This window comes from Daucus carota, chromosome 1 (assembly GCF_001625215.2).
Source record: "Daucus carota subsp. sativus chromosome 1, DH1 v3.0, whole genome shotgun sequence".
NCBI classification, from domain to species: domain Eukaryota; kingdom Viridiplantae; phylum Streptophyta; class Magnoliopsida; order Apiales; family Apiaceae; genus Daucus; species Daucus carota.
Genome location: NC_030381.2, coordinates 45400693 through 45427721, shown reverse-complemented (window position 1 = coordinate 45427721; position 27029 = coordinate 45400693). Strand labels below are relative to the sequence as shown.

The window sequence follows — 27029 nt, the reverse complement described above, 5'->3', positions numbered from 1 at the left end:
GAGAGAGAGAGAGAGCGGGAGGGAGAAGGGGGGGGGGGGAGAGAGAGAGAGAGAGAGGGTCTCCAGTGGTAATGGAAAGTCTCATCAGCGGCATTGCATCAGGAGTTGGTTCAGTTATTTCAAAAATATTTGGGTCTCCCCTTGATTTCCTTTCGGGAAAATCTTGCAGGTACTCCTTACTGATCAAACATTATGCTACAAAATATTTGCTTCCCTCTTTATCTAAACTATATTCTACTAATTTGTATGGACTCAAAGTTATATACATCATTGATTAGGCGTTCTGATGAAAATAAGAGTTTATGTATTGTTTAGACGCTTTGTAAAATTTCATTTCCATGGTATGTGGTTCAGCTCAGTATGTGCCCCAACATGGGATTTCATTTGTTATATCGAAAACTTCTGCGTTTCCCAGTTATTCAAGTTTGCCATGGTTGCCCTTCTACTCTACTGTGGTGAGTGTCATTTCTTGTCGACGTTATCGTTTACTTTTAGATATATCTCTTATGCACTTGCATTTGGCATTTTCTAAATTTGCAGTTCTCTTCTTCTTTTATTTGCTATATCAATTGGGCATTTGTAAGTGCATATGTTGGACTTCCTGCAAGATAGTTTGGGGATGCATTTCGGTATATGTCTCAGTGTGGGAGTATTGTTGCTACTTTCTGTTTGATAAGCTTCGTCATGTTAAGCGGATAAGTCGTAGAAGACGCAGAAGAGATGTTGAAGGGCAATACTACGCAAGTTCAAGTGATGAAGTTGAAGAAGAGAGTAGTAGCAGCACTTGTAATGATGAAGTCTCCAGGATTGAAAAGAAAAGGAGGCATAGGAGAGATTACAAGAGGGATCATGTGACAAGATCACTGAGACCACGGAGCCATCGAGTTCGGGTAGGAGTAAATGAAAATTCAGGTTACATTACTAGAAACAACTCAAGTAAGCATTGGGATGATCACGATAGCAGTGTTCATAGTATTCGAGTGGCACAAACTTCAAAGTTTGCACGAAAAGGAAGCAGTTTTAAAGGTTCCAAGCACAGGAAAAGGCGATAACATGATATCAGGGAGCTCATAGAAGAATTTGTTGTTGTTGGGATTGCCTCAGAATTTTAATTATGGTGTTAATCACAACATGCTCCAAATTGACATGGTAAGTTCTCTAATTATTATGTACATCGTTACTGAATTGTACCCTTTGTTAAAAGTATCCTAGTTATTTCAATTACAAAGATATAAGCTTAATATGAACTGCATACTTGGGATATGAACTGCGTACTTGGGAAACAGTGATTTATAGAGGATGAACCCACAATCATAACAAATCTCTGTGTATGTGGAGTAGCTAATTACTGTTTGACATTTCTGGTAGACATTGTTTGAATAGTCCAAATTCCAACGAGATACAATGACAACGAATCCTTATAGGATGCAGGGAGTACATATTGTGTTCTTGATCCTTAATCTGTGTTTATTTAGAGTATGAATTGGATATTTCTTATTTTAAAAAAAGTTTCATCGACTACAAATATCAAGAAAAGGATTTGGGAATATAAAAAAAGTTATAATTGGTTCCACAGGTTGCGTGGTCAATTTTACGGTATTAGAGATCATTATATCTTCCAATGCTTGCCTAGTTAGTAGGGATGAGCGGAAACCGAACCGAAAACCGAAACCGAACCGTAAACCGCCAAAACCACATGAAACCGCACCGAATAAAAACCGCACCAATACTTTGGTTTTGGTTTTGGTTTTCACAAATTTTAAAACCGAATACAAACCGAACTGCACCACAATAATATTTATATTAATTTAATTATTTATTTTATATATCTAAAGATAATATATAAATTATATGTATAATAAAATATATATCAGGTGTGTGAGTTTTTGTACACTGCCTGCCCAGTATCTTGTTACAACATGATTCATGAGCATATAATTTTTAAGATTTCTAGTGCAAGACTGCAAGTTACTGGTGATGCTACTGTTTTATATCTGAAGTTTTGAACAGGGCTCTGTGATTTGAATTGCATTAGCAGATTAGCTTGTAATAGTTTAAAATTCCTTTATTCAAATTGTCAGCCTGTGAATGATAGTTATGGCTATCTTATGTATTAAACTATGCACATCCTGTTCCAAATTATCTATCCTAGAATCTCAGTTCAGTAACATGTAGCTCAAGAATTTTGATAGCTCTTAATCACATGTCAATAATTCTGTAATGCCTTTTATTTGTTTTGTTTTCTCTGTGTTGATGTCAAGATTTTTAGTTTTTCGGACTTTTCACGGTTTGAAAACCGAACCGCACCATATGAAACCGAAACCGCTATATTATAAACCGAACCGCACCAATGGTATTTGGTTTGGTTTTGGTTTTTAATTTTAGAAACCGCACCTATGTGGTTCCAGTTGCGGTTTTAGGTGCAAACCGCACCATGCACATCCCTACTAGTTAGTAGACTTCCACTATAGTTTGCAATCACTTCAAGGTTTTCCACAGTAGATCAAGCTAGTTCCTATTCTGTCTTACCATTAATTACAAAGAAAGAGTGTTTTAGCAAGCGTATGTATTAAGACTTCTTCCCCGTCAGGATGTCTGTGGTGGTGCTTTATGCTACAAAGCCTATTTCTGTATGCATATTTTTCAGCAATTTTAAATGCATGATGCATCATTGATCAATTTGACAGTAACTTGTGTTAATGCTACATCATATGCCAAGCAGCAGCCTCCGAATGCTGCTCCTTTGTTTGTCTCTTGTACTAAAGGTTCTTATACTTTATCAGGCGAGTAGGCCCAGCATTTCTTCAGGCAGGGAAAGAAGGATCAAAGTGGCAGTTTTATCTGATTATTGAAGCTTCTGATGTCAGAGACTCTGAGCCATCATATAATCTGCTCACAACAGTGTTTTCCTAAGAGGACCTTCATTTCGCCCAATTTTAGTGAAGGGGTTTCACTACGATTTAACACTTAAGAAATGATGACGCTGACTCATATAAACGATGATTATAGAAGGGCAAAACCAGTCATACATTTAAGTTTTTGGATAACTTCAAGAGTACCCTTGTGAGAGTAAGCAGCAGTCAAAGAAAGTTGCAAGCAAAAAGAATATGGTAGCAGTGTGCTTGGACTCGAAGACAGCCAAAAGATGAGTCTCCAGAAAACACTCCGAAAACAAGGTCACCTGGTCAAAGATTAACAAGTTAAGAACATTCGTCGCATTTATTTTTGCCAAGAAAAACTAATAGCATATGTGGAGGCAAAAATAGCTTTGTTCTATGTTCTTATGTTTTGTAAGACTAGCAGAAGATATTACCAGTTTACTTTTTGTAGACATCAGTTTTTTCCCTCTGCAGCTGTTGCTCTGTTCTTCTTAAGCTAACAAGTAGTTCTGGACTGCTACCCCTTCTGCCAGTAGTGCTTGGTGCTGGAAAAAGATTCTATCCCTGAGACCTTTGGCAAAGCTAATGATTTTTTACAAGCCTGGCAGAAGCTGTTCCTTCTCTCTGTGGCATGACCCTTGGTGCAATAGAGCACCCCTTGCTGCTCAATTTGATTATAGTCTACTGTCTGCACTTGAGGCCACAGCTTCTGATGAGGTGAATTATATACAGGAGAATGGACAGTGGAACCTTGGAGTTAGTACTCACTACCTGGTAAGAGATCTAAGGAACCTTTGCAGTGCCATTACCCCTACTGGTACTGATACTATTCTTTGGAATGATTGCTTTCATTCAAGAGTATCAATTTCTGTGATCTATAATGATATTGCTACTCATAAATCTCCCCCTCCTTGGCTGGAATTTGTTTGGAACATTTTTTCTGTCCCCAGATATGCAATATCTGCTTGGCTCATTCTTCAACAGAGACTTCTTACTAAAGACAGAATTCTTCGTTTTGGCATGATTGTTGACCCAACTTGTGTCTTGTGTGCTAGTGACTGTGAATCTCATTCTCATATTTTTTCTAACTGCCCATATACACACACTGTTCTATCTGCTTGTCCTGTCCCGGTTTGTACTAGCTGGAATGATTTCACTACTGGCAGTTACATTCGCATTGGCTGTCCGAGAATTACAAGATTCATTGCTGCTGCTTGGAATGCTATCTGGACTGAGAGAAACAATCGAATTTACAGGAATGTTAGGCGCAACCCTGCTGAACTAATTTCACTTGTTCGAGCTCAAGTTAGGGAAAAACTGTACTCCTGTCCTCATTTCCGTAAAAGAGTCCAGGCTGATCAAACCATTATGCTTCTGCTGTATTGAGACATAGTGATTTTTGTTTTCTTGGTGACTTCATGGCAAGTTGAACTCTAGTTTATATTGTATGCTTCCTTAACACGGGGAATGCCCCTGATATGTATTTTTTCCTCTTCTTTTATAAACTTTTCAAGTAGCAAAAAAAAAAAAAAATAGTTATACCGTTATTGACGAATAGATCCCTTAATTCATCAATATTTTTCATACGAACCTTTGAATTTATCAATTAGAGGAGAATATGCTATTTAGCGCAATGAGATAGTTCAAGTGGAAAGAGTTTATCTGTTATCGTCCCACAAATTCTGTATTTCTTGTTATAAGACATCAATACCCTTTATTAATAAGCGAAACCACTTTTCGGTGGAACATCGGTACCAAAAGTACCAAAATTTGGTCACTTTCATATTGATTAGGATTTTATAGTCATTGTTATATTATTATTAAAAGACTTTTATATTGAATAGAATTTTATTATTAAAGACCTCAATATTCATTAGGACACTGAAAGACTTCTGTATTGATTAGAATTTTATTATTAAAAACTTCAATATTTATTAGGACAATGTAATATAAATTTTTTATTTAATAACAACAATCATTATAGAATTATGAAAAGATTTTCATATTATTAGGATTTTATACTTATTATTATACATTTTTAGGATTCTATAATTATTATTATACAATTATGAAAAGACTTCTATATTGATTCGGATTTTATAAATAAAAATTTCAATATTGGTTAAGATTATTATACTACTACATAAAAAGACTTCTATGGTGTTTAGGATTTTGTAATATAACATTTATCCTATTCGCACAGTTAAATCTCGCTAACAATTTAACTTATGAAACAGTTCTATAAAATTCATATAAAAAATTGGCTATCATCATATTAATTTTTATTTAACAATTATTACTATTATCAAAAAAAACTTCTATATTTGACAGGATTTTTTATTATAACAATTATCTTACTAATAAAAATATGTTACCAACAAAATTATTTGTTTTAATTTTTTAAAACTCAAATAATTTAATATACGTAACAACTCTATAAATCTTTTATCATACTTCAGAGTTCAAATAAATAGGGAGTTCATATTGATATTAATATAATTCCTATCAATAGAATAATAATGTCAACGAAATTATTCGTTTTAATTTTTAAAATTTATACAATTTAATTTACGAAATAAATTGATAAAACTTCTATCGTATTTCAGAATTAAAGTAAACAAGATTCAATATTGATACCAAATTACCAAAAAAATTGGTCATATATTTTTTAATAAATAATAATTACTATCATTCAATGTTTTTCAGAAGATAGCGATAAAGACGAATAAGGCGGTGGTAACACTGACTTGATGGAAACTTAAAAAAAATAAGTCAGTGTCCATATTACAACATATAATAAAAGAACCAAAACTCCATACATACGTCAAATATTCGTTTTAATTTTTAAAACTCATACACTTTAATTTACGAAACAAATTTATAAAACTTCTATCGTATTTCAGAATTAAAATAAACAAGATTCAATATTGATACCAAAGTACCCAAAAATTTGGTCATATATTTTTTAATAATAATTATTATTATCATTCAATGTTTTCCAGAAGATTGCGATAAAGACGAATAAGGCGGTGGTAACACCGACTTGACAAATGGAAACTTAAAAAAATGAAGTCATTGTCCATATTGCAACATATATAATAAAAGAACCAAAACTCTGGACATACGTCAAATATTCGTTTTAATTTTTAAAACTCATACACTTTAATTTATGAAACAAATCTATAAAAGTTCTATCATATATCAGAATTAAAATAAACAAGATTCGATATTGATACCAAAGTACCAAAAAACTTGATCATTTATTTTTTAATAATAATTATTATTATTATCATTCAGTGTTTTTTAGAAGATTGCGATAAAGACGAATAAGGCGGTGGTAACACTGACTTGACAAATAGAAACTTAAAAAAAAAATTGAAGTCATTGTCCATATTGCCACATATAATAAAAGAACAGAAACTCTAGACATACGTCAAATATTTGTTTTAATATTTAAAACTCATACAATTTAATTTACGAAACAAATTTATAAAATTTCAATCATATTTCAGAATTAAAATAAACAAGATTCGATATTGATACCAAAGTACCAAAAAACTTGGTTATTTATTTTTCAATAATAATAATTATTATCATTTAGTGTTTTTCAGAAGATTACGATAAAGATGAATTAGGCGGTAGCAACACTGACTTGACAAATAGAAACTCAAAGAAAATGAAGTCATTATCCATATTGCAACATATAATAAAAGAAATAAAACTCTAGACATACGTCAAGATATTTGATATCAAATCATTATTCTACTTATGAGTTATATTTTAGAACATATATAATGTTTAGTGATTTATAATATAATTGTTTTATCTTTTGATTGCAACGATTATATTGCAGAACATAACCTGCAAATTGTCAGATGTTTACAAATATTATAGACTAAAAAAATTAAAATTGAAACGAGTAGAGTATTTTTAAATAATTTTGGACAACAATACTCTTATTTTGTGGACTCCATAGAACATGGACCCATATTATTATGAAATAAATTTAAAGTATGATCAAATTTTAATAATTAGAAGATCTTATATTAAATAACAATAATTTAAATATCATTTAAAAACAATAATTTAAATAGGTATAATAAAGATATAATAATATAATTAAAAAAAACATTATTCTTCTAATGAATAACAAATTTTAAAATTTTATTTAAACCCGTGCTTGGCACGGGCTATCAACTAGTATAAGTAAAAAGAAAACTGTTGCCAAGCATCGCTAATTTGCTATATTTGTATTTTTATACGAAAAAGTCCAAAATTAGCAAAGACAAATAAGGCAAATACACAAGGGTAAAACAGACATTCAACATCCGAACATCACAAGAAACATCGTACTTCACACATCACACTTCACGCGTAAGTTTTGTCTCCTGCCGAGAAATTACACAAACTGTGTGCCTACACACACAATCATCTCTACATATATTGCCCTCACCAAAGTCAATTCAGCTAGCAACTCAAAGTCAAGATCATTTTTTTGTACTAAAAATCCCATAAAACATCTTTGATCTTCTATGAATCCCCAAGAATTGTGATAAGTATATCATAATACAGAAACATGCATGATCAAAGAAGAATGACATGGGAGTTCTTTTTAATATACCTTTTGGTTATATTTGCAACTATTCAAGAAAGCTTGTGTGATTTAAATCAGCAACAGAAGAATGCTACAAATCAAGTGGGCTCTTCTGTAATTTTACCTGTTACTGGCAATGTTTATCCTAAAGGGTATGTGGGTTTTTGCACTTGATCATCATATTTTTTGTGTATGTTTGTGTTATTGTGTGTAACTAATTTGGTATATAAATTGGGTTTTTATTTGGTTAACTTATATGTTAGAAGGCTTTGGGGTTTTTGCATTGGAGATAATATTAACTTGTAGTCAATGTAATCTTGCTCTTGATCATGATATATGTATGTGTGGTTGACTAATTTGATTATTGATGGAAAACGAAAAACTGGGTTATTTTTGAATTGTGGTATAAAAATATATTTCAAAAGGCTTTGTGCCTGAAAAAAATAAGAAATTTACATGGTTGGAGTGAGTTATCGGACAATACGGAGAGTTATTGGACCGAGTCTTGCAGATGGATGATTATTATTGTGAGGGTGCAGAAATAATATTGTCAATATTTGTATTATATTAACTTCGGTGCAACTTGATTTTTCGCATTATATCATTGTTATGATCATTGATACCAGGTAAAGTGTATAACTAAACTTATAGCGGGACTTGAATGTGATGTTAGTGCCGGGTTGCTTTGTGAAAAATTTCTTTTAGCAAAGCATAACTTGTTGGAGTAAATGAATTTTTTGATGATTATTTTATAGTCATTAGTGAAGCGCTTCTGAAAGATTCTACCTTTTCCTTAGTTATACGTTTAAGAATTCATCTGTAATCGAGTCCTGAAGTTCACTTCAGCCCTTTATGTCATCAGAGTCAAAATTATCGATTTCCTTTTCTGTAGAAAATGAAATAGCACATTTTTTGGCTTTCATTGAGGATTGTGAAGCACGACCTCTTTCTATCTAGATGATTCCATCAGTTCATGATTGTTTCTCATTTGCCTTGTCTTGTATTTGCTTTAGTTTTATAAGTTTATTTTTGTGTAAATTAAGTTGTACATTGTTAATAAGCTAGGTTGTTGATATTGTTTTGTCTTTGTGCAGGTACTATCATGCAACCCTTAAGATAGGCAATCCACCAAGACCTTACTTCCTCGATATAGATACTGGAAGTGATATCACCTGGCTACAATGTGATGCACCTTGCACCAAATGTTTTCCAGTAATTGTCGTTTCCTCTTAGCTACAGAAATCACACTGCCATACATATCTACACCTAATTGTTTATCTAATGTGTTTGAGTAAATCCATGTGATAATAATGCACACATTGAATACCTGCCAGTCAATTAGTCAAATACACTCTTTTTTTTGGCCAGGGTTGGTTAATTAGTTAACATAGTCAATTCCATACTGCTATATAGTCGATCAATAGAAAAATAAAAATATATATATTTCTTCTGAACCTCGTTTCTCTTTGCAGGCACCTCACCCTCTCTACAAGCCCAGTAAAGACATTGTAAAATGTAAAGATCCGTTATGTGCATTGTTTCACTTGCCAAAAAATGTACCCTGCGAAAGCCCAGAAGAGCAATGTGACTATGAGGTTGAGTACGCAGATCATGGCTCATCTATGGGTGTACTGGTTAAAGATATATTTCCTTTGAAATTGACTAATGGTGAAACTTCTGTTCCTCGTCTGGCCTTTGGGTAATTAAGTTGCTCAACCTTTTATATAAATGTATTATATATCAGGTGCTCACATCAGGGACGGAGCTAGGATTTGAATGTAGGGGGGGGGGGGGGGGCAAAATATAATAGAGAGGAAATAAAAGGAAGAGGGCACAAAATTTCTATCATAACTGCCCGCAAGAATCGAACATGCACCTTCTGTAAGGAAAACCAGCGCCTCAACCATGGGGGCAACCAAGCAAATCAATCAAATATATAGTGAAAATATAGATGGATTGTGGAGGTCAGTGGGGGCAAGTACCCCCACTGCCCCCACGCTAAATCCGTCCCTGGCTCACATTATTTATGGTTGCTTACCCATGTTTTTCTAAGTGTCAGTTAATGACTAATGATGTGTATGGGTTGGTAGAATATTCAATCTCTTCTTTCTAAATGCATGATGTTGTTTTATCTCACTGCATTCTGTATATGCAGCTGTGGTTATGATCAAGAAGTTGCAAATGGAGTGCATCCACCATACACCGATGGAGTCCTTGGCCTTGGTAATGGGAAATCAACCTTTTTAGCACAATTGCGCAATCTTGGTGTGATGCGAAATGTATTTGGTCATTGCTTCAGTTCACGGGAGGGAGGTTTTCTTTTCTTGGGGAATGATGTTGTCCCCTCTTCTGGAATTGTCTGGGCGCCAATGTCAAGCAAGTCTGGCGAGTAGGAACTCTCTCATTATACCCCTTTTGTGCAATATGATTGGTTGCTCATATTAAAGTACAATTTCATGAATATTTTTTTTGATTTAATCAGAATACACTACACCTTGGGACCAGCTGAATTACGATATGATGGGCAAGCTACCGGAGTCGAGGGCCTTCCAGTATTGTTCGATAGTGGAAGCACCTACACCTACTTCAGTTCTCGATCTTATGAAGTTCTACTTAATCAGGTAAATGAGAAACAGAAATAAAAATTGCATTCACTTGTTGTTAGGATGGCCTAACCATTTGTTGTTTTGTTTCAGTTGAAGAAAACTTTGAGTCAGAATCAATTTAAAAATGCCAATGATGATAAAACCCTTCCGGTATGCTGGAAAGGCAAAAAACAATTCAAATCCATTCATGATGTCAAGAACTTATTCAAGCCATCGGTCTTGAGTTTTACAACATCTAAAAATGCGCAGCTCCAACTGTCTCCTGAAGCGTATCTTATTGTCTCAGTAAGCAAATATTAGGATGCTTGCCTATCTCGTTTTTTTCTTTTTACCTTAAGACAAAGCATAATCGAGTTATATGTATTCCAGGATCGTGGAAATTTGTGCTTAGGCATTCTGAATGGTAAGGATGTAGGACTGGGAGAATCTATTATAATTGGAGGTGAGATACACAGTAGCAATTTGATTTACTTTTCAAGTAAATATTTCTTTTGTATTCCTTATATTTATATGCTCTTTGTTATTGGCAGACATTTCTATGCAAGACAAAATGGTGATATATAATAATGAGAAACAACAGATTGGATGGGCCCCTGCGAATTGCGATAGACTTCCCAAGTCCTGAGCAAATATTGTTTTACTTTCACATTAGTGGGCTGCGATCATTCACTCCAGGAATTATGTGTTCAAGTTTTTAACAGTGTCGATCATGGCTTCATGGGAGTGCTTTTTCAGGATCATTCAGACGAGTAGCGTATCTTACCAGGTTCTTCCTCCAATCAGAGTCAGTTTTTGGATGGAATCATAATTTGATCAGATATTCAGATTAGATGAATTCTTTTTTAATGGCAGAGTAGATGAGTTCTTGTAAAATTTTAAAAGGCATAAATATTTTTATGAAGATTATATATAGAACATTATACAAGGTTTCTTTAGAATGTAATCAATGTCATAGCTAATTTCAGTTAGGTTACCAATAGAGATGCTTGTTAAAGAAAAGATTTTCGATATAATTATCTTGGATACGCAGATCATTGTCATAGTGGTCGTGTTGCACATAAATTTCACGCTTAAGACATCTAACACTCCCTTGTGCCAATGATTTAACTAATTACAATTAGCACTCTTTACTATATCGAATTTCTATAATTTTGAGGACTGATAATGTTTCCATAGATCATCTCTGTCTGCGGCCTGAAAGTATCAACAAATAAAAAGGATTACACATGAGAATGGATCGAGGAAGAATAGCAAGCAAGAGCTATTGATTGTTAGGAGAAAATTGATGGGAGAAGCCGAGAAGCTGAATGAATCTTAGGTACTTGTGTTGAATTTGATGACTATAACTTCATAGACCTATCGAACCACTCAGGACTCAGGAAGACGATAACTTCGTAGACCTATTGAACCACTCAGGAAACTTTTAAATCCCCGTCTATAATGATAAATTGAGTGAGTCTCTTGAATAAGAAATTTGAATTTACAAATATCAGATATGGGACACAACTATAAAAAAATTTCATAATATAAACAATAAACTAAAGCTTCTGCAAAAATTGCCAACTTAAAATATTCACTGCATACTGAACTGCAAATATATGAAAAACTTGCCACAGAAAAATGTCATTTTGTTGGCAGTGGCTGACTTATAGCATGCATCAATGTAATATTTTTTTGACAATGCACAAATATCTTAGAAAGACAACAAAATAACACAGCTGGAACATGTAATGAAATCGATCAAATGCAACTTAGAGGCGACGTGTATAAAGGGTACTTTTGACATTGTCATTACATTCCAATAATTCACTGTTCACAAGAAAAATGGTGTAGTAATGCAGGACTCATACACTGATCAAACCAGAATCTGAAATTTGAAATAAGTTTGGGACTGAAGTGTTAGACAATAGGATTTTTTTGATGTTTATTGAAAATCAGCCGAGACTAAATGATAAAATTCGAGTAGTTGTTATGGATAAGACCGGATTTTTTAAAAAAAATTGCCAAATTTTTTTAATTCAGCCCGAGCTTAAGCCTAATTAGCCCTTCCCCGTTCCCCTTCCCGATTCTGCTACTGACCTCCTGCACATGTTCTGTCAAGAAATTTCCCGACACAGTGTATATTATTAATATGTTACATGTATTAAAAGAATTCACCAGTAAGGACTGAATATACACCAATAATAAGCACATCATATATACATCCAAGTGGAGTTCTAAGTGGTGAGTAGGAGTTGAGAAAAATGATAGAGCAGAGGGTAATGGTTCTGTTGTACCTTGTGGCTTTATCTGAAACATTTCAACAATGTTTCTCTTTTTCCAATGATCAGCTCGTGAAGCCGGAGAATGTTGCTTATCATAAGGGCTCCTCTATAATCTTGCCCGTCTCAGGAAACGTTTATCCCAAAGGGTATCTGTTCATTGTCTTGCTCTTGATCTCTGTGTGTGTTGTTTGTAGAGATTGGCATTTATCTGACAGAATTATTTATTAATTCTCGGGGTTTTGCATGATTTGTGCTCAACTTTCCTATTATGTTCTTGGTTCTACTGCAATCTTTCCATTTTCTTTTATCCACTTTTAAATTTGTGATAATGTTCTCCAAAGTTCAGTACTGCCTCTGTTTCAATTGATTGCTTTTTGCCTGCATGCTGAGCTAAATAAATTTTGATTCTTTGTGTTTCTATATGCAGGTACTATCATGCAACCGTTAACATAGGCAATCCACCCAGGTCTTACTTTCTTGATATAGACACTGGAAGCGACGTTACCTGGCTCCAATGTGATGCACCTTGCATCAAATATTTTCCCGTAATAATACTATCTTTTAAGCTACACAAATCACACTACGCTTTACTTATCTATCTCTTTTCTTTGCCTTGTGTTTAGCCAAGTCATGTGACAATAAACAAGCCAAGCCTGCCTGTCATCTCAGTAAAAGACACTTAACTTTGTCAAGGATTCATTAATCTAGTCATTTCCAGAAACAGTATAACTGTATGGAAATACGATTCCTGAACCTTTGATCTTTTGCAGGCACCTCACCCTCTTTACAAGCCCAGTAAAGACATTGTGAAATGTAATGATCCCTTTTGCGCGTTGTTTCACTGGCCAAATAGCGTACCCAGTAAAAGCCCAGAAGAACAATGTGACTATGAAGTTGTATATGCTGATCATGGTTCATCTCTGGGTGTACTGATAAGAGATGTATTTCCTCTGAAAATGACTAATGACAACACTGCCTTTCCGCGTCTGGCTTTTGGGTAACTAAATTGCTCATCCTCTATATCAAATGTATTCATGTATAATGTTGAATTATGTTGTATTCTCTTTGCATACTATATATGCAGCTGCGGTTACAATCAAGAAGTTGCAAATGGAGTGCCTCCACCTTGTACTGATGGAGTCCTTGGTCTTGGTAATGGAAAATCAACTATTTTAGCTCAATTGCGCAAACTTGGTCTGATGCAAAATGTGTTCGGTCATTGCTTTAGTGCACAAGGGGGAGGATATCTCTTCATCGGGGACAATATTCTCCCTTCTTCTGAAATTGTCTGGGCGCCAATGTCAAGAAAGTTTAGCAAGTAAGAACTCTCAAATCACTACCACAATTCTGCAGAAAAATCTGTTCTAAGAATATTAGTTACTATCACTCATTTCTTTTATTTGATTCGATTAGAGATCACTACTCTCTGGGACCTTCTGAATTACGATTTGATGGGCAAGCTACTGGAGTTAAGGGCATTCCAGTTATATTTGATAGCGGAAGTACTTACACCTACTTCGGTTATCGAGCTTACAGAGCTCTACTCTATATGGTAATGCAGAAACAAACTGAAAAGTAGCATTACTGATTGTTACAATCTGCTGACTATAAGTCCTTTGGTTTCAGTTAAAAAAGAACTTAAACCAGTATCAGTTTGAAGATGCCAACGACGACAAAACTCTCCCTGTCTGCTGGAAAAGCACAAAAGCCTTCAACTCCATTCACGACGTCAAGAACTTGTTTAAGCCGTTGATATTGAGTTTTCCAAATTCCAAAAATGTGCAGCTTCAGTTGTCTCCTGAAGCGTATCTTATTGTCTCTGTAAGCAATATCAAGATTTCCACCTATCTAGTTATCTCTTTCTGCCTAATGACAATCCATAACTGAGATATGTGTACTACAGGATCGCGGAAATGTGTGCTTAGGCATTCTAAACGGAGCTGATGTTGGACTGGAAGGAACTATCATAATTGGAGGTGAGGGACACAGTAACATAATCTTGTAAAATCTTTTCAGGTATTTCTCATATGTAACATCTCTTTGTTATCTGCAGACATTTCTATGCAAGATAAATCGGTGATCTACGACAACGAGAAACAACAGATTGGATGGGTCTCTGCAAATTGCGACAGGCTTCAAATGCCCTCTTGACTCCAGAGCCCTTCTCTTGTCTTTCTTTCACATTATAGATTGTCAGTCACCAGACCTTGTGTGTTCTTGTTTTTGATAGTATCGACCATCGTCTGATCAGAGTTCTTGTAATAAATTCGAGAAATATTTAATGAAGAGAATGCAATAAATTTTTTTTAACCTTGTACTTGTAATTTTTGTTAACTTTTTGTTTTTATTAAACATTTTTGCCTAAATCATGTTAGTAATATCAATACCAGACATAAGCTAATGTGTGGCTACAGACAGCTGAACAAAATTTGCTTATGTTGTTTTGCATGAACATTTTTAATACATTTGACATTTTCATCCTCCAGTGAATTCTTTGACAAATTATTAGGAACCTAAAATTCAGATCCATCTCATGGACCTCTTTGACAGAGCCAAAACAGTTCGTCTCAGGACGGTCCAAGATAAATTTCTTGTTGCAGAAGACGATGAGGAAACCGTGTCCCAGAGTCGACACGATTCATCAAAAAATTCGATATGGAACGTTGAGGTAATAATAGGAGGAAAATATTTACGCTTAAGAAGTTGCCATGGCACATACCTAACAGCCTCGGATCAACTTTTCCCAGGAATGATTGCAAAAAAAGTTGTGCAATCCGAGCTAAAATCGATTGATATGTCCAAGACAGATTGGGAACCGGTGAGGGACGGATTTCAGGTGCGGCTAAGGACACGAACAGGGAGCTTTTTAAAGCCAAATGGAGGTGTTCCTCCATGGAGAAACACGGTAACACATGGCATGCCTCAAACGTCTAGAACACATGAAAAGGTTTTATGGAGCGTTGATGTCGTGGAGGCGCTTCCTGGACCTCATCGAAGAAGCCACTCAGCGGATAATAAATCTCCATCAGGTTGTTGTGATGATAGAAAGAGTGCACTGAGGGAGTCACATAGATTTACTACAACAGAGGATTTGTAGCAGCGTTCTGAGGTTACCTAGGCGACAAGTTTCTCTATGCATGGATTAATATGAGGACGTCGTAAGATTTATATGTGATTCGCATAGTATCATGTCTGGTTGTTGTATAGATTTACCTTGTGAGAAGCAAATTATAGTATAAACCACATTCTGCAAGCAAATATATTTTGTTCTAGTCCAGTTTGAAGGAAGATGAGAAGGGACATTGTTTTACAGTTTTACTGACACACATTAAACAGGGATATATAGATTAAGAGATGTTTAGCCCAAAGAGAAATAAAAGACATGACAGCCAGGAGCCAGAATACCAGTTGCAGTTTACGACTAGCAGAATACAGCTCGGAGAATGTCACAGAAACTGCCTTTGATAGCAGCCTTCAAAAATTTTAAATTCTGAGGAGTATATGGTGGATACTTTTGAGGTGCATCTCCAAGATAAGTTCGGTATAGAACTGCCTTCTTGTGACTGAACGTATCGAATGAAAATTTACCATGGTATCCGCCCATGCCACTCTCTCCAACTCCTCCAAAAGGTAAAGTGGGAACCGAAAGCTGCAACCAAATTCACAGTAGTCATTAATAATTATGAGTACTGGAATATGATTTAACAACATCGACTACTAATTATGGTAGCAACTAGCGCGTAATTAGTAGCTCTCACTCATAAATTCATACTGAATAGAGTTAATAATGAGTATCAGGTTAGCAAAGACACTTGATGGCTGATGCATATGTAGCATTTGGGTTATGCATAGATCTCAAAATTTAACATGGCAAGAATTAGGAAGAGGTATTTACGTGTAGAGTAGTATCATTGATCAGCATGCCCCCTGCAGAGACATCACTCACAAACTTCTCCTTCAACTTCTTGTTGTTGGTAAATAAGTACGCTGCCAGTGGCTTTGGCCTCGAGTTAATAATCTTGAAGCTATCTTCCAGATGGTCGACCTTGCAAAAATGTAATATCAGAAATCATCATTACTGATGCAAAACAGAATAAGATTTCTATAGCTTTTCAGCAAGAAGCTACACTCATTAATTGATTATATTTAAAAAGGAGAAATATATTTTCAAATGCAAGGAAGCTTTGAAGAAATGCAGAATCAGATGATCAATTAGGGCTCTTTACCGTCAGAATAGCAAGTAAAGGACCAAATATTTCGTCACTCATAATCAATGAGTCATCCGGGATATCTAGCAATATAGTTGGAGAAATTTTTCTGCCACATAAGGAGAGTATTACTTTAAAATCTCATCCACAAAATAAAGTCATGAGACTACAACAAAATGTTAGCTTAAACTCACAGGTTGTTTATGTCTCTTTGGCCTCCATGAACAATTTTATCAGAGACCTTATCATCGTCTAATAATTTTATCAAGCGATTGAAGTGGTTAGAATTTACAATGCGAGATATATCCTTTGATTTCAGTGGCTCCTCCCCGTAGAACTTTTCTAAATAAAGTTTCAGACAATCAACCTAGTAAAGATGATGACACCATGAATATATTAGTGGGTAAATTATTACTTCAACTTTGTCAATAGCTGAACACCATATATATTAGAATTCTTACCAATGTTGGAGCAAAATCTTTTGTTGTTATAATGTAATCAGGAGCTATGCAGGCTTGTCCATTGTTGCATCCCCACTTTCCAGAAATAATACGCCTTACGGCAACCTGATGAACAGAAACTTGAGTTATTACATAAGATAGAGCCAATAGCAGTGAAACATAGAGGTTTTACTTTTAAATCGATGTCTGAGTCAACAATAACAGGGGATTTTCCTCCAAGCTCCAATACTACAGGTGTTAAATGCTTCGCTGCAGCAGACATAACAATACGTCCCACTTTTGAGTTTCCTGCAAAAGGACATAGCGGTGTTAAAATTAATCCCAATGTATTTGGGGAACAAGGAAAACTTTTTTATTAACATGAAGTCAGTAGAGAAACAATACAAGCATGGACTGCCAGAGACCTAGGCTCTAACTGCATAATTTCACTGTTCAGTACTGTAGTTTGCGACGAAGAAGACCTGGAAGAGAACTTTTAATTGAACTAAAACTCATGGAGAACGCTTCCTAAAAAGATTATGGGGTTTCAGTACTGAGATTAATAACTAGAAGATATATTAAAGGCATAGACTTGATCAACTTCCGATTTTTCATAAGTGTACGCTCTGTTAAAATTTTACTCTAATGACAATATATCTGAAAACGGCTCCAAGTATTAAATCTCAGATATTGAGTAATGAAATTTTTCTCAATATTGGTTTTGCTTTCTATTGTGGTCTCCGATGCGTAATAAATCTCAGATATTTAAAATCATTCTTTTCATTCTATCATAGTACTTTCCCTATGATTGAGTAATTTCATAGGCGAAAATGTAACTGTGAGTGAAGCATTAGGAAACCTGTGTAGAATATCTTGTCCCATTTCTGCTCCAGTAGGGCAGATGTTTCAGGAATAGCACCCTCAACAACTTTTACAGCTGAGCTATCCATATACTCCCCTACATATTTTGCAAGCAACGCAGATGTGGCCGGTGATACTTCTGATGGTTTCAAAACAACGGTATTTCCTGCTGCAATAGCTCCAATAACCGGATCAAGAGAAATGACTGCAAGTAGGATCATATTTGAGAAGTGAGAGAAACGGTTACTTCCAGAAATGATGTTGAGTATGCATTATACTAAATGTCCTAACTTACCCCTTTGGCATTTGCATGAGAAGAGAGATCTTTGTTTACGTTTGACTAGACTGACAAAAGAGATGTGCAATAACACAAATTCTGGAAGTGTTTACTACAATAGACATACCATCTACATCCAGTAGAAGATCAACAATTGTGGACATTCACATAATATAAACACTCTGAAACCAAGCATGAGAGAGACAATGTTGATCAAGAAAGGTGCGAATATATCATGAATTTTAACTTTGCAATACATAAAACAGAACCAGAGTCATCAAAATGCTGAATGATGAAGCTACGACGAGGAGTTTACTTGATGTGAAAATTTTAGTTCATAAAACACAAATAAAAACTCGCTATCACTGATGATCATACACTTAAAGACTTCTTAATGTAAATATGTGATCAAAGTCAAAATCATGTTCAAATTATCTTTAATCAGTTTAAATACTTGGTTGGGAGCAGGGAGGTATTACACCAGTCTAGAAATGTGTGAATGAAACAAATATGAACATTTAAGAAACATGACACTGGTGTTGGAAAATCACCATGGTTCATGGTTTTCCCCTAAAACCATATCGGAAACCCACCTGCCTCGGGCTAATCCCATCACCAGGGCAGTTCATCTAGCAATTCCTGTAGTCCGTTTTGGGTCAACCCCGCATAAATTCGTTTCAAGACATCTCCCAAAAGAGCTCATTCTAATGAGGCTAACTGCTTATTAATCAACACTTGCAGCTTCGACAACTAATGTATAATACTAGCATATAACATTTCCTTATGTCAAAATAGAACCAAAAACATTTTCTTGTCAATTTTAATTGTCACTCTCTCAAAGGCCATTAAATTTTCTCTCAAGGTCCATCAGGTAACCAGAAACAAACTGCAGCTTGAACAAGGAACCCATGCTCTTTTCAGCTTAAAGTGATTAATAAACTGGTCAGAGTGGTAAAACCACAATTTGGGTGTCAGGCTGGGATGACCATAAAAAAAATTATGGTCATGTATCCTGTTGTAGAGGATATATGTCGCACCTTAGTAATTGAACATCTTATTCTTGCATGGCTACAGTTGTCGGCATACAAGGATATGGACTTAACTACCTAGTTAATTTGGATTACTGCGTATCATGGCATTAGTCAAATACATGTAAAAGGACTCCTGAGTTTTTCTTTCATCAGTATTTCAAGAATTGAACCATGCCTTTGTCTTCCCTGTTACAATTTAGTCTTTGAAAAGATTTTTAAAGTGATACTTTAAGGTTTCCTTCTGAAAAAGCATGAACTCTATTATAGAAAAGGCTCAAGAGGCATTTAAATGCACTTGCATCATGCTAATATATACAATCACAATCTTTGTTTTGATTTCCATGAGATTAAGCAAACAATTAGTACAAGTGTTTCAGTCAAGCAGTGAAGAAAGGGTATGCAATCATGATCTTTTCTCCAAAGAATACTGATCAACCCTAAAATTATTAAAGGGGGGTGGGGAAACAATTTCGAGCAAATTGTATCATTTTTTTTTACCATAAATATCAAGCAAATTACAAATTGCAACAAATGATTTCAAGTTTACACTAAGCAGAAGAAGTTTAATATATTGTTAAAAAATTATTAGCCTTATAACATTCAATTCATATAACAGAACTTGAAGCTGTAGAGGAATTTTAACATACGAAAAGGGAAATTCCACGCTGCAATGATTAAAACAACTCCGAGAGGTTCTGCCAAGATTTCTGCTGTCGAGGGAAAAGTTAACAATGTTGTACTGACCTGCAAATTACAAACAAATTGCCATTACATAATCTTCTTATATGTCAGTTTTGCAAACACATCTTTTGAAGTGAAGAATTGTTCTGAAGATTACTTTTTCTGGCTTCATCCAACATTTAAGTTTCTTGATTGCCAATTTACATGAATTTTTGATCAAGCAAATCTGCATGACAATAGAGGACCTCAGTTAGGACATCAGAGAATTCAGCAAATATCAAAGATAATTTCTTATACCGTAAGCATCATCAAGTAATAGTGGCTTCTTCCATGTCACCGGTAAGCTTGCAAACAGTGTTGTTCAATTGGAATGAAAAATTTTGTTTATTACTCCCTCCGTTTCAATTTATATGTTCACTTTAGAGAAAATTTTTTATTTCAAATTACTTGTCCACTTCAACTTTCAATGCAAAATCATATTTCCAAAGCCATTTCTACTTCACATATCTCTTATTTAAATTTCCTAGATCAATCTAACTCCACATATTTTGATCATTTAATGCAATTAATTTGTGAACATCCACTTTTCTTAAACTGTGTGATTTTTTAGAGTGGACATCTAATTTGAAACGGAGAGAGTATAATATTAAGGGTTAAATTTCAGTCAGCATGCAGCTTGTCCCTAAATTGTCTTTAATCTTGTTGTCTAATCATCTGTATTTACTATTTACTAAAACTCTGAAATTTCCGTCTCATATAATAACACTACCGCGTATACTCATGTATAGGACCTATAGGTAAAAGTCCAATGAAAAATTATTGAAAAAACAGTAGAATTAACAAGTGAGCACCAAAAAGTATGCTTCGTTTTGTAAATTTTGCTGAACCTGCATATCTTCACTATAACAACAATTCTTCTTTAAAAAAAACAACAAAATTTATCCAGACAAAACGATCACCAATTCACCATTTTCTTCATTTAAAGCGATTTTCATATAGCACGAGCATGAATTCCAAAGGCACAGACACATACCTCATAAATTGAGGACTCGAAATCCGGTTTAGCCAGATCAGAGCGAAGAGCATCAAGAATCTCCTTTTCATGACACCTAACAAATTTGAGAATACTCCTCAACTGAGAAATCCTCCATGCATAACTCTTTGTTTTGCCGCTACTAAAAGTTTCTCTCAGACCCTTCACCATCACCTTTGCAGACTCTCCATCAAACAACTTATTCGTCGTCATTTTGGCTGCGTAAAACCTCCTGCAATCTGTACGTACTCTTAGCTGAAGTTGAATTCTCAAATCTCACTTATATATTGCTGTGAGCTGTTAATTATGCAGCAAATGCAAATGGCATGTGTGCATTGTGATGGCCCTACGACAGAGCCTGATAAGTGATACCTGAACCAACACTTGGAAAGACACAAGTAGGTTGGAATAGTCAAGTTTGGTGTGACAACTTAAAGTTGTGTTTGAGAACATTTTCGAACAAGAAGCAACTGAGAATTGTTGATAATTATTGGAGCTGTTTAGACCTGGTTCTAGAGATGTTTTCTCCGAGTGAATAACAAAAGAATAGTACTATAGATGCACATAACTGTGTAAAAGAAATTCGTATATAATGACATGGCAATTCACGTGAAATGTTTTAATTGGGATAGTTGATGTAAATACAAGGGTCATTCCAATTAATAAAACCAATCACATGTAATTACGTACAAGATTTTGTAAACAATTATGTGCATCAAGTATTTTCCATCACAAAATTGCATGACTTACAATTACATACGATTTTCGGCTTATTTTGTATTTGGAAATTAAAATATTATTAAGTATTAATTTTATTTCTGAAATAATAATGAACAAACAATAAATTATTGATGCTCGTGCGCGGAGCGCGGGCAAAATATACTAATGCTATTATAAATACTCACTCCATCTCAAAATACATGTCTCTTTTGAAAAAAAATTGTTCCAAAATACCTGTCCCTTTCTTCTGTCAACACAAATTTATCTTTATATTAATTATGAATTTTTTGAAATTCAACATTATTCTCATTTCTCAATATTCATCTAGTCCAATATATAGGATGTTTGACTTTTTACGTGTATATTTAAGAGGTTTGACTACATATTTAAAATTGGTATTTTTAAAATAATCTTATTCTAAATAAAAATATTTATGTTATATTTCTATTCAGAAAAAAAAGATAATAAAAATAGTGATATTTGCTATGTGATCAAAGTATCTAATATTATGTGTAAAAAGTCAAAAGCCCTATATAATGGACCGGAGGGAGTACACTAAATCTCTATATTATTGTGATTTTTTTGAAACTAAACTATATTCTCACTTATCAATGCACTAATTAATAAATTTTACATTACCGATATTTAATACTCCCTCCGTCCCGAAAAGATTGAACTGCTTTGACTTTCACGGAGATTAAGAAAAAGGTAGTAAAAAGGTTGAAAAGTTGGTAAAGTGCTGGGACCCATTAAAATTTTAATAATAGATTAGAGATAGTGGAAGAAAGTAGTGGGTGTAATAGTGTTTATATTATTATAGAATAGAGATAGTGGAAGAAAGTGGTGGGTGTAATAGTGAAAAGTAGTGTTCAAAAATAGTAAGTTTAATAGGTTCATTTTTTTTGGGACGTCCCAAAAAGGAATAAGTGTCAATTAAAATGGGACGGAGGGAGTATCATTTTAGCCGATCATTCTACTCAAGATGCTATTGTTCAGAAATGTCATTTACAAGTTCTGCCGGCCAACCGTAATACATAATGGGGCCGTTTGACTGAGTTTAAAAAAGTGCTTTTTGATCAAATAAAAAAAATAAGGTAGAAGTTAGAGCTAAGTTATGACTTGTGATTAAAGTGTTTGCAAAAGACGTAGAAATTCGGAGAGAAAAGCTAATATTTATAACTTCTAAAAGATGCTTTTTTTGGTATTTTTATACAAACGATTCAAGAAAAGCAAAACCGAATTTGTTTGGAAAAAAGTAGGAATCATGTTTATTCAATCCATCATCATTAGAATCTCTTTTACTCATATATGTTTGAGAAACATGTTAGAATTATGAAATTAAATCCCTCCAAATTGTCACATTACCACTATCACATAATTTTGTTACAGATTTTGTCCATTTTGGTTCGTGAAACGTTATTCATATGTTAATCCTTATAATCAATAATTTATATGTTTTTTCCAATAATTATGATAATTGATATTATCCCCGTCTGAAGTCTGAATTGTACAGAATAAAGTAAGATTCCTTTTCTTTCAATTTGATTTCTTTTTTCAATTTGCTTGCACTGTAATGGCTCAATAAAACAATTAAATCGTGTCTCGTTGTAACATCCCAGTCCCACATCGAGGAGTATGGAGACTTTAGTTCAGTTTATAAGCATAAGTATTACTACCAATTGCACCAACAAATCATCATCTTTTGGTGGCCTGCTGGCCAGTTTATTTCGACTTATTTTTGGATTCGGAATTTGGGACTTGATCCGATTTTCAAAAAAAACTCGGAACTTGACCCGGGTTGTTTCACTCGTAGACTTCAAAATAATTGAATTTAAGGCAATGATGTGTAATTTAAGGCACTCAATCTTCTTCTGATCGAAAATTATTATAGTGCAATTAGGATGTGTATCGGGGCGGGTTATATGAGAATGGGTTGGGTTGATATCGGGTCGGGTAAAACGAACCAGGCCGGGGGCAACGTGGAAAATTAGGGTTTGTTGAGAAAGGGGATGGAATAGAAAACGGAACCGGGGATGATTATGAAGATATGCTTGATGGTGGATCACATAAGTGACGAGAAGAGCTACTCATTATATATGATAGAACCGCCTAGAGAAGACGATTTCGAGATTGATTCAGATGGATTCATACAGATCCTGTGATATCTCCGGTGATAATAATCGACTATGAGTATGAATTGTTGAAACAATGTGCTATGGTGAAGTTAGGGTCCCGGATTTACTTTTTTGGGGGCGTAAACACCACCAGTATAATTCGTCAATCGTCATCATCGTGATTTAATTTGTTCTGTTCGATTTCTGGACATTGAACACATAGGGGGCGTTTGTTTGATAGTTAATGAGCCCGGTTAACGGGAATCGGAACCTAATACCCATACATTGTGTTTGGATTAGTAAAATTTTTGTTTGGAATGGGAACCTCATTCCCCATACATTGTGTTTGGATTAGTAAAATTTTTGTTTGGAATGGGAACCTCATTCCCTCTTGAAGGGTAAATCAATACATCCACACCCCTTAGGGTTACCATTTCCCATACCCTCCATTCCCATACCCCCTTCCCGTTCCCCATTCCCATTCCCACCAATCATCCAAACACCCCGATAGATTTAGGCTTTTGCTCTGTATCCTCCCTCAATGCTCCAAAGCAGACTCCTTGTGTTAAGGAACCTTTAAAGAAAAAGCAGGTGCCAAAAGAGAGAAAGACCTTTAAAGCGGAGCAGATCCAGCATGATCAGCTAGTGGGAGTAAGGGACAAGGAGATTGCATCCGGGAGAAAATTGTTGCAGCTGAAAGTGATGAAATAATCAGGTTAAGAGCCGAGTTGACAAAGTTGAAGGCTGACTTGGCAAAGAAGGTGAGCTTTTAAGAACCTATGAGTCCATGTATTCCGCAGCTTGATGGACACTGCTCAGACTAATTCGATGAAACTCCGCTCTGAATATAAAGTTGCATTTCTCGAGAAGCATGGAGTAAAGCTAGGCTTTATGTTGGGATTTGTAAAAGCGGCTGTCAGTGGACTTCAAAATCAGCTTGTTATTAATGCAGTTATTGATGGGGATACAGAGACTATGTTGACATCAGTATAGCTGTTGGTACTCCGAAGGATCTTGTTGTTCCTGTTATTTGCAATGCTGATAAGATGAATTTTGCTGAGGTAGAGAAAGAGATAAATAACCTTGCTAAAAAGGCAACAGCTGGATCTATATCGATTGATGAGAATCACGGCAACATGTTTTCGTTCAACATATTTTTGTTCAACTAAACACTAATCAAACAAGTGAAATCACACTTCAATTGGATTGCTTTAGGGGTCTGTTCGCTAACTTGATTTTTATGTATTAGTACAATTCATTGATAGTAGTTGTCAGGCTGCATTGAAAACTCTGAACTATGAGAACAAGAAGATTATACTCAAAGAAGCGATGAACAATGAACTAATCATACAAAACTTCTTGTGCTTTCGGTAAGAATCCCTCCACCTCTATTTCTAGACATACTCTTTCTGTACTTTTTCAATTTTTTCAAAGCAGCATTGACTGAAAAATAGATTAGAAACAAAAGTGAAACGAAAATCAATCCGTCCCATGTCATCGCTGCCACCAAAACTGTCACAAATGTGCTGCTGTTGTTTCTATTCGGACCCGGAATGAAGGTTGTAACTGCTACTAGATATGCCACGGCCATTGACGAAACTATAATCCACATTGCTGCCCGCAGAACCCGAATGAAGATTTTTCGTTTTGCAGATATACCAGTCACAAACAAAAAGATTATGCTAAGAGAAGCAATAAAAGATATTGTGTTAAATATCCAAAAGAATTTACTCGTTTTTGGATCAAAATGCGCCAAAATTGATGTTCCCGGTTCCATATCATTTCTAGCACTTGTTTTGATTTCATTGGCATCCAATCCGATGACACCTCCAGGCGGGCTAACTGCTGCTTGATAAGCCATGGCAGCTATGACAGTCGCTGCCACGAGTAATGAGTCGCCTTTGTTTTCACCTTTCTTCTTCAAAATGCTCCACTTCTTCACGGTCTTTACTAACTTAGCTCTTCTATTGCAGCGTGGTTTCGTTGATGTCTGAGCATTATTAGTATCTTCTGTGGTCAATTGGCGCGTTGTGTTCCCAAATTCTTTAGCTCTTAAAGCGCCAGAGGAAATAAGTAGCCGCTTAATTTCTATGGTTTTCACATCTATAGGCATTTCCTCTGTTATGTCTAGAGCTGTGAGGCCATCTCCGTTGACTTCATTTACTCTAATTTCGCTTCTGGTGAGCAGGTATTTTACTTGCTGTGTTCGCCTTAGAGCTGTTGCAGTGTGTAAAATTGTACTGCCATTTCCATCTTTGACATTTGTTAAATCCTCGTCGAGTGTAGTGGATTCCAGTAGAAGAATGAGAGGTTTCAGACGATTGTATATGACACACGAATGAAGTATAGTCTCTCCGTGATCCAACGTGTAGCAAGTGACCTCTGGCTTGGCTGCCCATAACTTGTTTATGGACTCGTACTGACCATTCATTACCGCGAGATGAAGGGGAGTTCTTCCATCCTCGTCTCGTACCAGACAAACACTTGGATCTTCTTGTAACAACAAATTGACAATATTTACATAACCATTTGCAGATGCCAAATGAAGAGGTGAACGATCTTGCGAGTCCAACCAAGTAGCAAAATTGGGCTTGTAAAGTAGGAGAGATTTCGCATAGTCATAGTGGCCTAGCATGACAGCTAGATGCAAGGGCGTTTGGTTAAAGCAAGAAGTGACCGAAACTCGGGCAAGAACGAGCTCATCTTCTTTCATCAACGCTTTCAAGGTCTCTACATCACCTTTCAAGGTTGCATCATAAAGCCTCTTCTCTATTATGTTACTTTCCATCACAAACAACTTAAACAACACGACTAACAGGCTACGCGGATACAAAATTGCGAACAAGCTTGTTAACTTGAATGATTGCAAGTACCCGAGAAAAACCGGCTCATTCTACCTGGCTTGTATTGTGTGGTTCGTAGACTTTACTTGGCAATAATTCAATCTAGACTTGATGTTGAACGTTCTGAAGTTCCGTGCAAAATCAAGTTGCCATCGGCTTGGCGGATCTGGTAAGAAGTACGGAGGACATGTGTCCATCTAAATTTTTTTTTGACATATTTTCATCATTTTAAATTTTACAAAATTATAGAAGTGCCCTCACAAAATTTAAAAAACATACAAGTATTTTTCGAAAATTTGTTTGAGACCTTCAAGATTTGAATCCTAGGTCCGTCGCTGATGGCCAGTTCTATTACATCAGTAGACATGAGTAATTTTGACAGTTTGCACTCTCATTTTCTCATCTTTCCTCTGCCTCCTTGGACTTTCCCACTTAATTATTTTCATGAATTTTTATTATGTTCTTGATGGATCACAAA

At 35.2% G+C, this 27029-nt stretch overlaps 7 protein-coding genes across 8 annotated transcripts; 5 read left to right on the top strand and 2 right to left on the bottom strand.

Annotated features, from left to right (window-relative positions):
• The first annotated feature begins 41 nt into the window (after positions 1 to 41).
• Positions 42 to 4434, top strand: LOC108199631 (uncharacterized). The gene is made up of 4 exons (XM_017367542.2): positions 42 to 169; positions 355 to 455; positions 541 to 1149; positions 2784 to 4434. The coding sequence occupies exons 1-3, from the start codon at positions 72 to 74 to the stop codon at positions 1050 to 1052; spliced, it is 711 nt and encodes a 236-aa protein (XP_017223031.1). The 5' UTR covers positions 42 to 71; the 3' UTR covers positions 1053 to 1149; positions 2784 to 4434.
• Positions 3465 to 4265, top strand: LOC108223310 (uncharacterized). The gene has a single exon (XM_017397495.1). The coding sequence runs from the start codon at positions 3465 to 3467 to the stop codon at positions 4263 to 4265; it is 801 nt and encodes a 266-aa protein (XP_017252984.1).
• A 2862-nt stretch (positions 4435 to 7296) lies between the features above and the next one.
• On the top strand, positions 7297 to 11022 carry LOC108205569 (aspartic proteinase Asp1). Its single transcript, XM_017375527.2, has 8 exons — positions 7297 to 7625; positions 8568 to 8685; positions 8946 to 9172; positions 9629 to 9862; positions 9956 to 10094; positions 10170 to 10364; positions 10449 to 10521; positions 10610 to 11022. Exons 1-8 carry the CDS (start codon positions 7456 to 7458, stop codon positions 10702 to 10704), a joined length of 1251 nt encoding a protein of 416 aa, XP_017231016.1. The 5' UTR covers positions 7297 to 7455; the 3' UTR covers positions 10705 to 11022.
• A 402-nt stretch (positions 11023 to 11424) lies between these two features.
• Positions 11425 to 14828, top strand: LOC108205543 (aspartic proteinase Asp1). 2 transcript variants are annotated; one of them, XM_017375525.2, is made up of 9 exons: positions 11425 to 12489; positions 12771 to 12888; positions 12967 to 13011; positions 13114 to 13340; positions 13428 to 13661; positions 13757 to 13895; positions 13970 to 14164; positions 14247 to 14319; positions 14397 to 14828. In XM_017375525.2, the coding sequence occupies exons 1-9, from the start codon at positions 12323 to 12325 to the stop codon at positions 14492 to 14494; spliced, it is 1296 nt and encodes a 431-aa protein (XP_017231014.1). In that variant the 5' UTR covers positions 11425 to 12322; the 3' UTR covers positions 14495 to 14828. The 2 variants fall into 2 exon arrangements, with proteins under 2 accessions (XP_017231014.1, XP_017231015.1); XM_017375526.2 differs by lacking the exon at positions 12967 to 13011 and having other exon boundaries at positions 11427 to 12489.
• A 48-nt stretch (positions 14829 to 14876) lies between these two features.
• On the top strand, positions 14877 to 15440 carry LOC108223303 (uncharacterized). The gene has a single exon (XM_017397482.1). It carries the CDS (start codon positions 14877 to 14879, stop codon positions 15438 to 15440), a length of 564 nt encoding a protein of 187 aa, XP_017252971.1.
• A 181-nt stretch (positions 15441 to 15621) lies between these two features.
• LOC108199229 (aldehyde dehydrogenase family 3 member H1) lies at positions 15622 to 21423 on the bottom strand. Its single transcript, XM_017366984.2, has 10 exons — positions 20875 to 21423; positions 19999 to 20067; positions 19808 to 19904; positions 17851 to 18057; positions 17185 to 17300; positions 17013 to 17117; positions 16746 to 16918; positions 16570 to 16660; positions 16239 to 16388; positions 15622 to 15992 (listed from the first exon to the last, which is right to left on the bottom strand). Exons 1-10 carry the CDS (start codon positions 21085 to 21087, stop codon positions 15765 to 15767), a joined length of 1449 nt encoding a protein of 482 aa, XP_017222473.2. The 5' UTR covers positions 21088 to 21423; the 3' UTR covers positions 15622 to 15764.
• Positions 21424 to 24898: 3475 nt separating this feature from the next.
• Positions 24899 to 26656, bottom strand: LOC108199300 (ankyrin repeat-containing protein ITN1-like). Its single transcript, XM_017367103.2, has one exon. It carries the CDS (start codon positions 26494 to 26496, stop codon positions 25054 to 25056), a length of 1443 nt encoding a protein of 480 aa, XP_017222592.1. The 5' UTR covers positions 26497 to 26656; the 3' UTR covers positions 24899 to 25053.
• Positions 26657 to 27029: the final 373 nt, after the last annotated feature.

What these genes read in the sequence shown, in the direction of transcription:
- LOC108199631 (XM_017367542.2), top strand. Translation starts at nt 72, where the DNA reads ATGGAAAGTCTCATCAGCGGCATTGCATCAGGAGTTGGTTCAGTTATT. An exon ending in CTTTCGGGAAAATCTTGCAG is followed by an intron (nt 170 to 354) that starts GTACTCCTTACT and finishes TATGTGGTTCAG; the next exon opens with CTCAGTATGTGCCCCAACAT. An exon ending in TGCCCTTCTACTCTACTGTG is followed by an intron (nt 456 to 540) that starts GTGAGTGTCATT and finishes CTAAATTTGCAG; the next exon opens with TTCTCTTCTTCTTTTATTTG.
- LOC108223310 (XM_017397495.1), top strand. Translation starts at nt 3,465, where the DNA reads ATGATTTTTTACAAGCCTGGCAGAAGCTGTTCCTTCTCTCTGTGGCAT.
- LOC108205569 (XM_017375527.2), top strand. Translation starts at nt 7,456, where the DNA reads ATGCATGATCAAAGAAGAATGACATGGGAGTTCTTTTTAATATACCTT. An exon ending in GGCAATGTTTATCCTAAAGG is followed by an intron (nt 7,626 to 8,567) that starts GTATGTGGGTTT and finishes GTCTTTGTGCAG; the next exon opens with GTACTATCATGCAACCCTTA. An exon ending in CTTGCACCAAATGTTTTCCA is followed by an intron (nt 8,686 to 8,945) that starts GTAATTGTCGTT and finishes TTCTCTTTGCAG; the next exon opens with GCACCTCACCCTCTCTACAA.
- LOC108205543 (XM_017375525.2), top strand. Translation starts at nt 12,323, where the DNA reads ATGATAGAGCAGAGGGTAATGGTTCTGTTGTACCTTGTGGCTTTATCT. An exon ending in GGAAACGTTTATCCCAAAGG is followed by an intron (nt 12,490 to 12,770) that starts GTATCTGTTCAT and finishes TTCTATATGCAG; the next exon opens with GTACTATCATGCAACCGTTA. An exon ending in ACAGAGCTCTACTCTATATG is followed by an intron (nt 13,896 to 13,969) that starts GTAATGCAGAAA and finishes CTTTGGTTTCAG; the next exon opens with TTAAAAAAGAACTTAAACCA.
- LOC108223303 (XM_017397482.1), top strand. Translation starts at nt 14,877, where the DNA reads ATGGACCTCTTTGACAGAGCCAAAACAGTTCGTCTCAGGACGGTCCAA.
- LOC108199229 (XM_017366984.2), bottom strand. Translation starts at nt 21,087, where the DNA reads ATGACGACGAATAAGTTGTTTGATGGAGAGTCTGCAAAGGTGATGGTG. An exon ending in GTTGGATGAAGCCAGAAAAA is followed by an intron (nt 19,905 to 19,998) that starts GTAATCTTCAGA and finishes TGTAATTTGCAG; the next exon opens with GTCAGTACAACATTGTTAAC. An exon ending in TCAATGATACTACTCTACAC is followed by an intron (nt 15,993 to 16,238) that starts GTAAATACCTCT and finishes ATTTGGTTGCAG; the next exon opens with CTTTCGGTTCCCACTTTACC.
- LOC108199300 (XM_017367103.2), bottom strand. Translation starts at nt 26,496, where the DNA reads ATGGAAAGTAACATAATAGAGAAGAGGCTTTATGATGCAACCTTGAAA.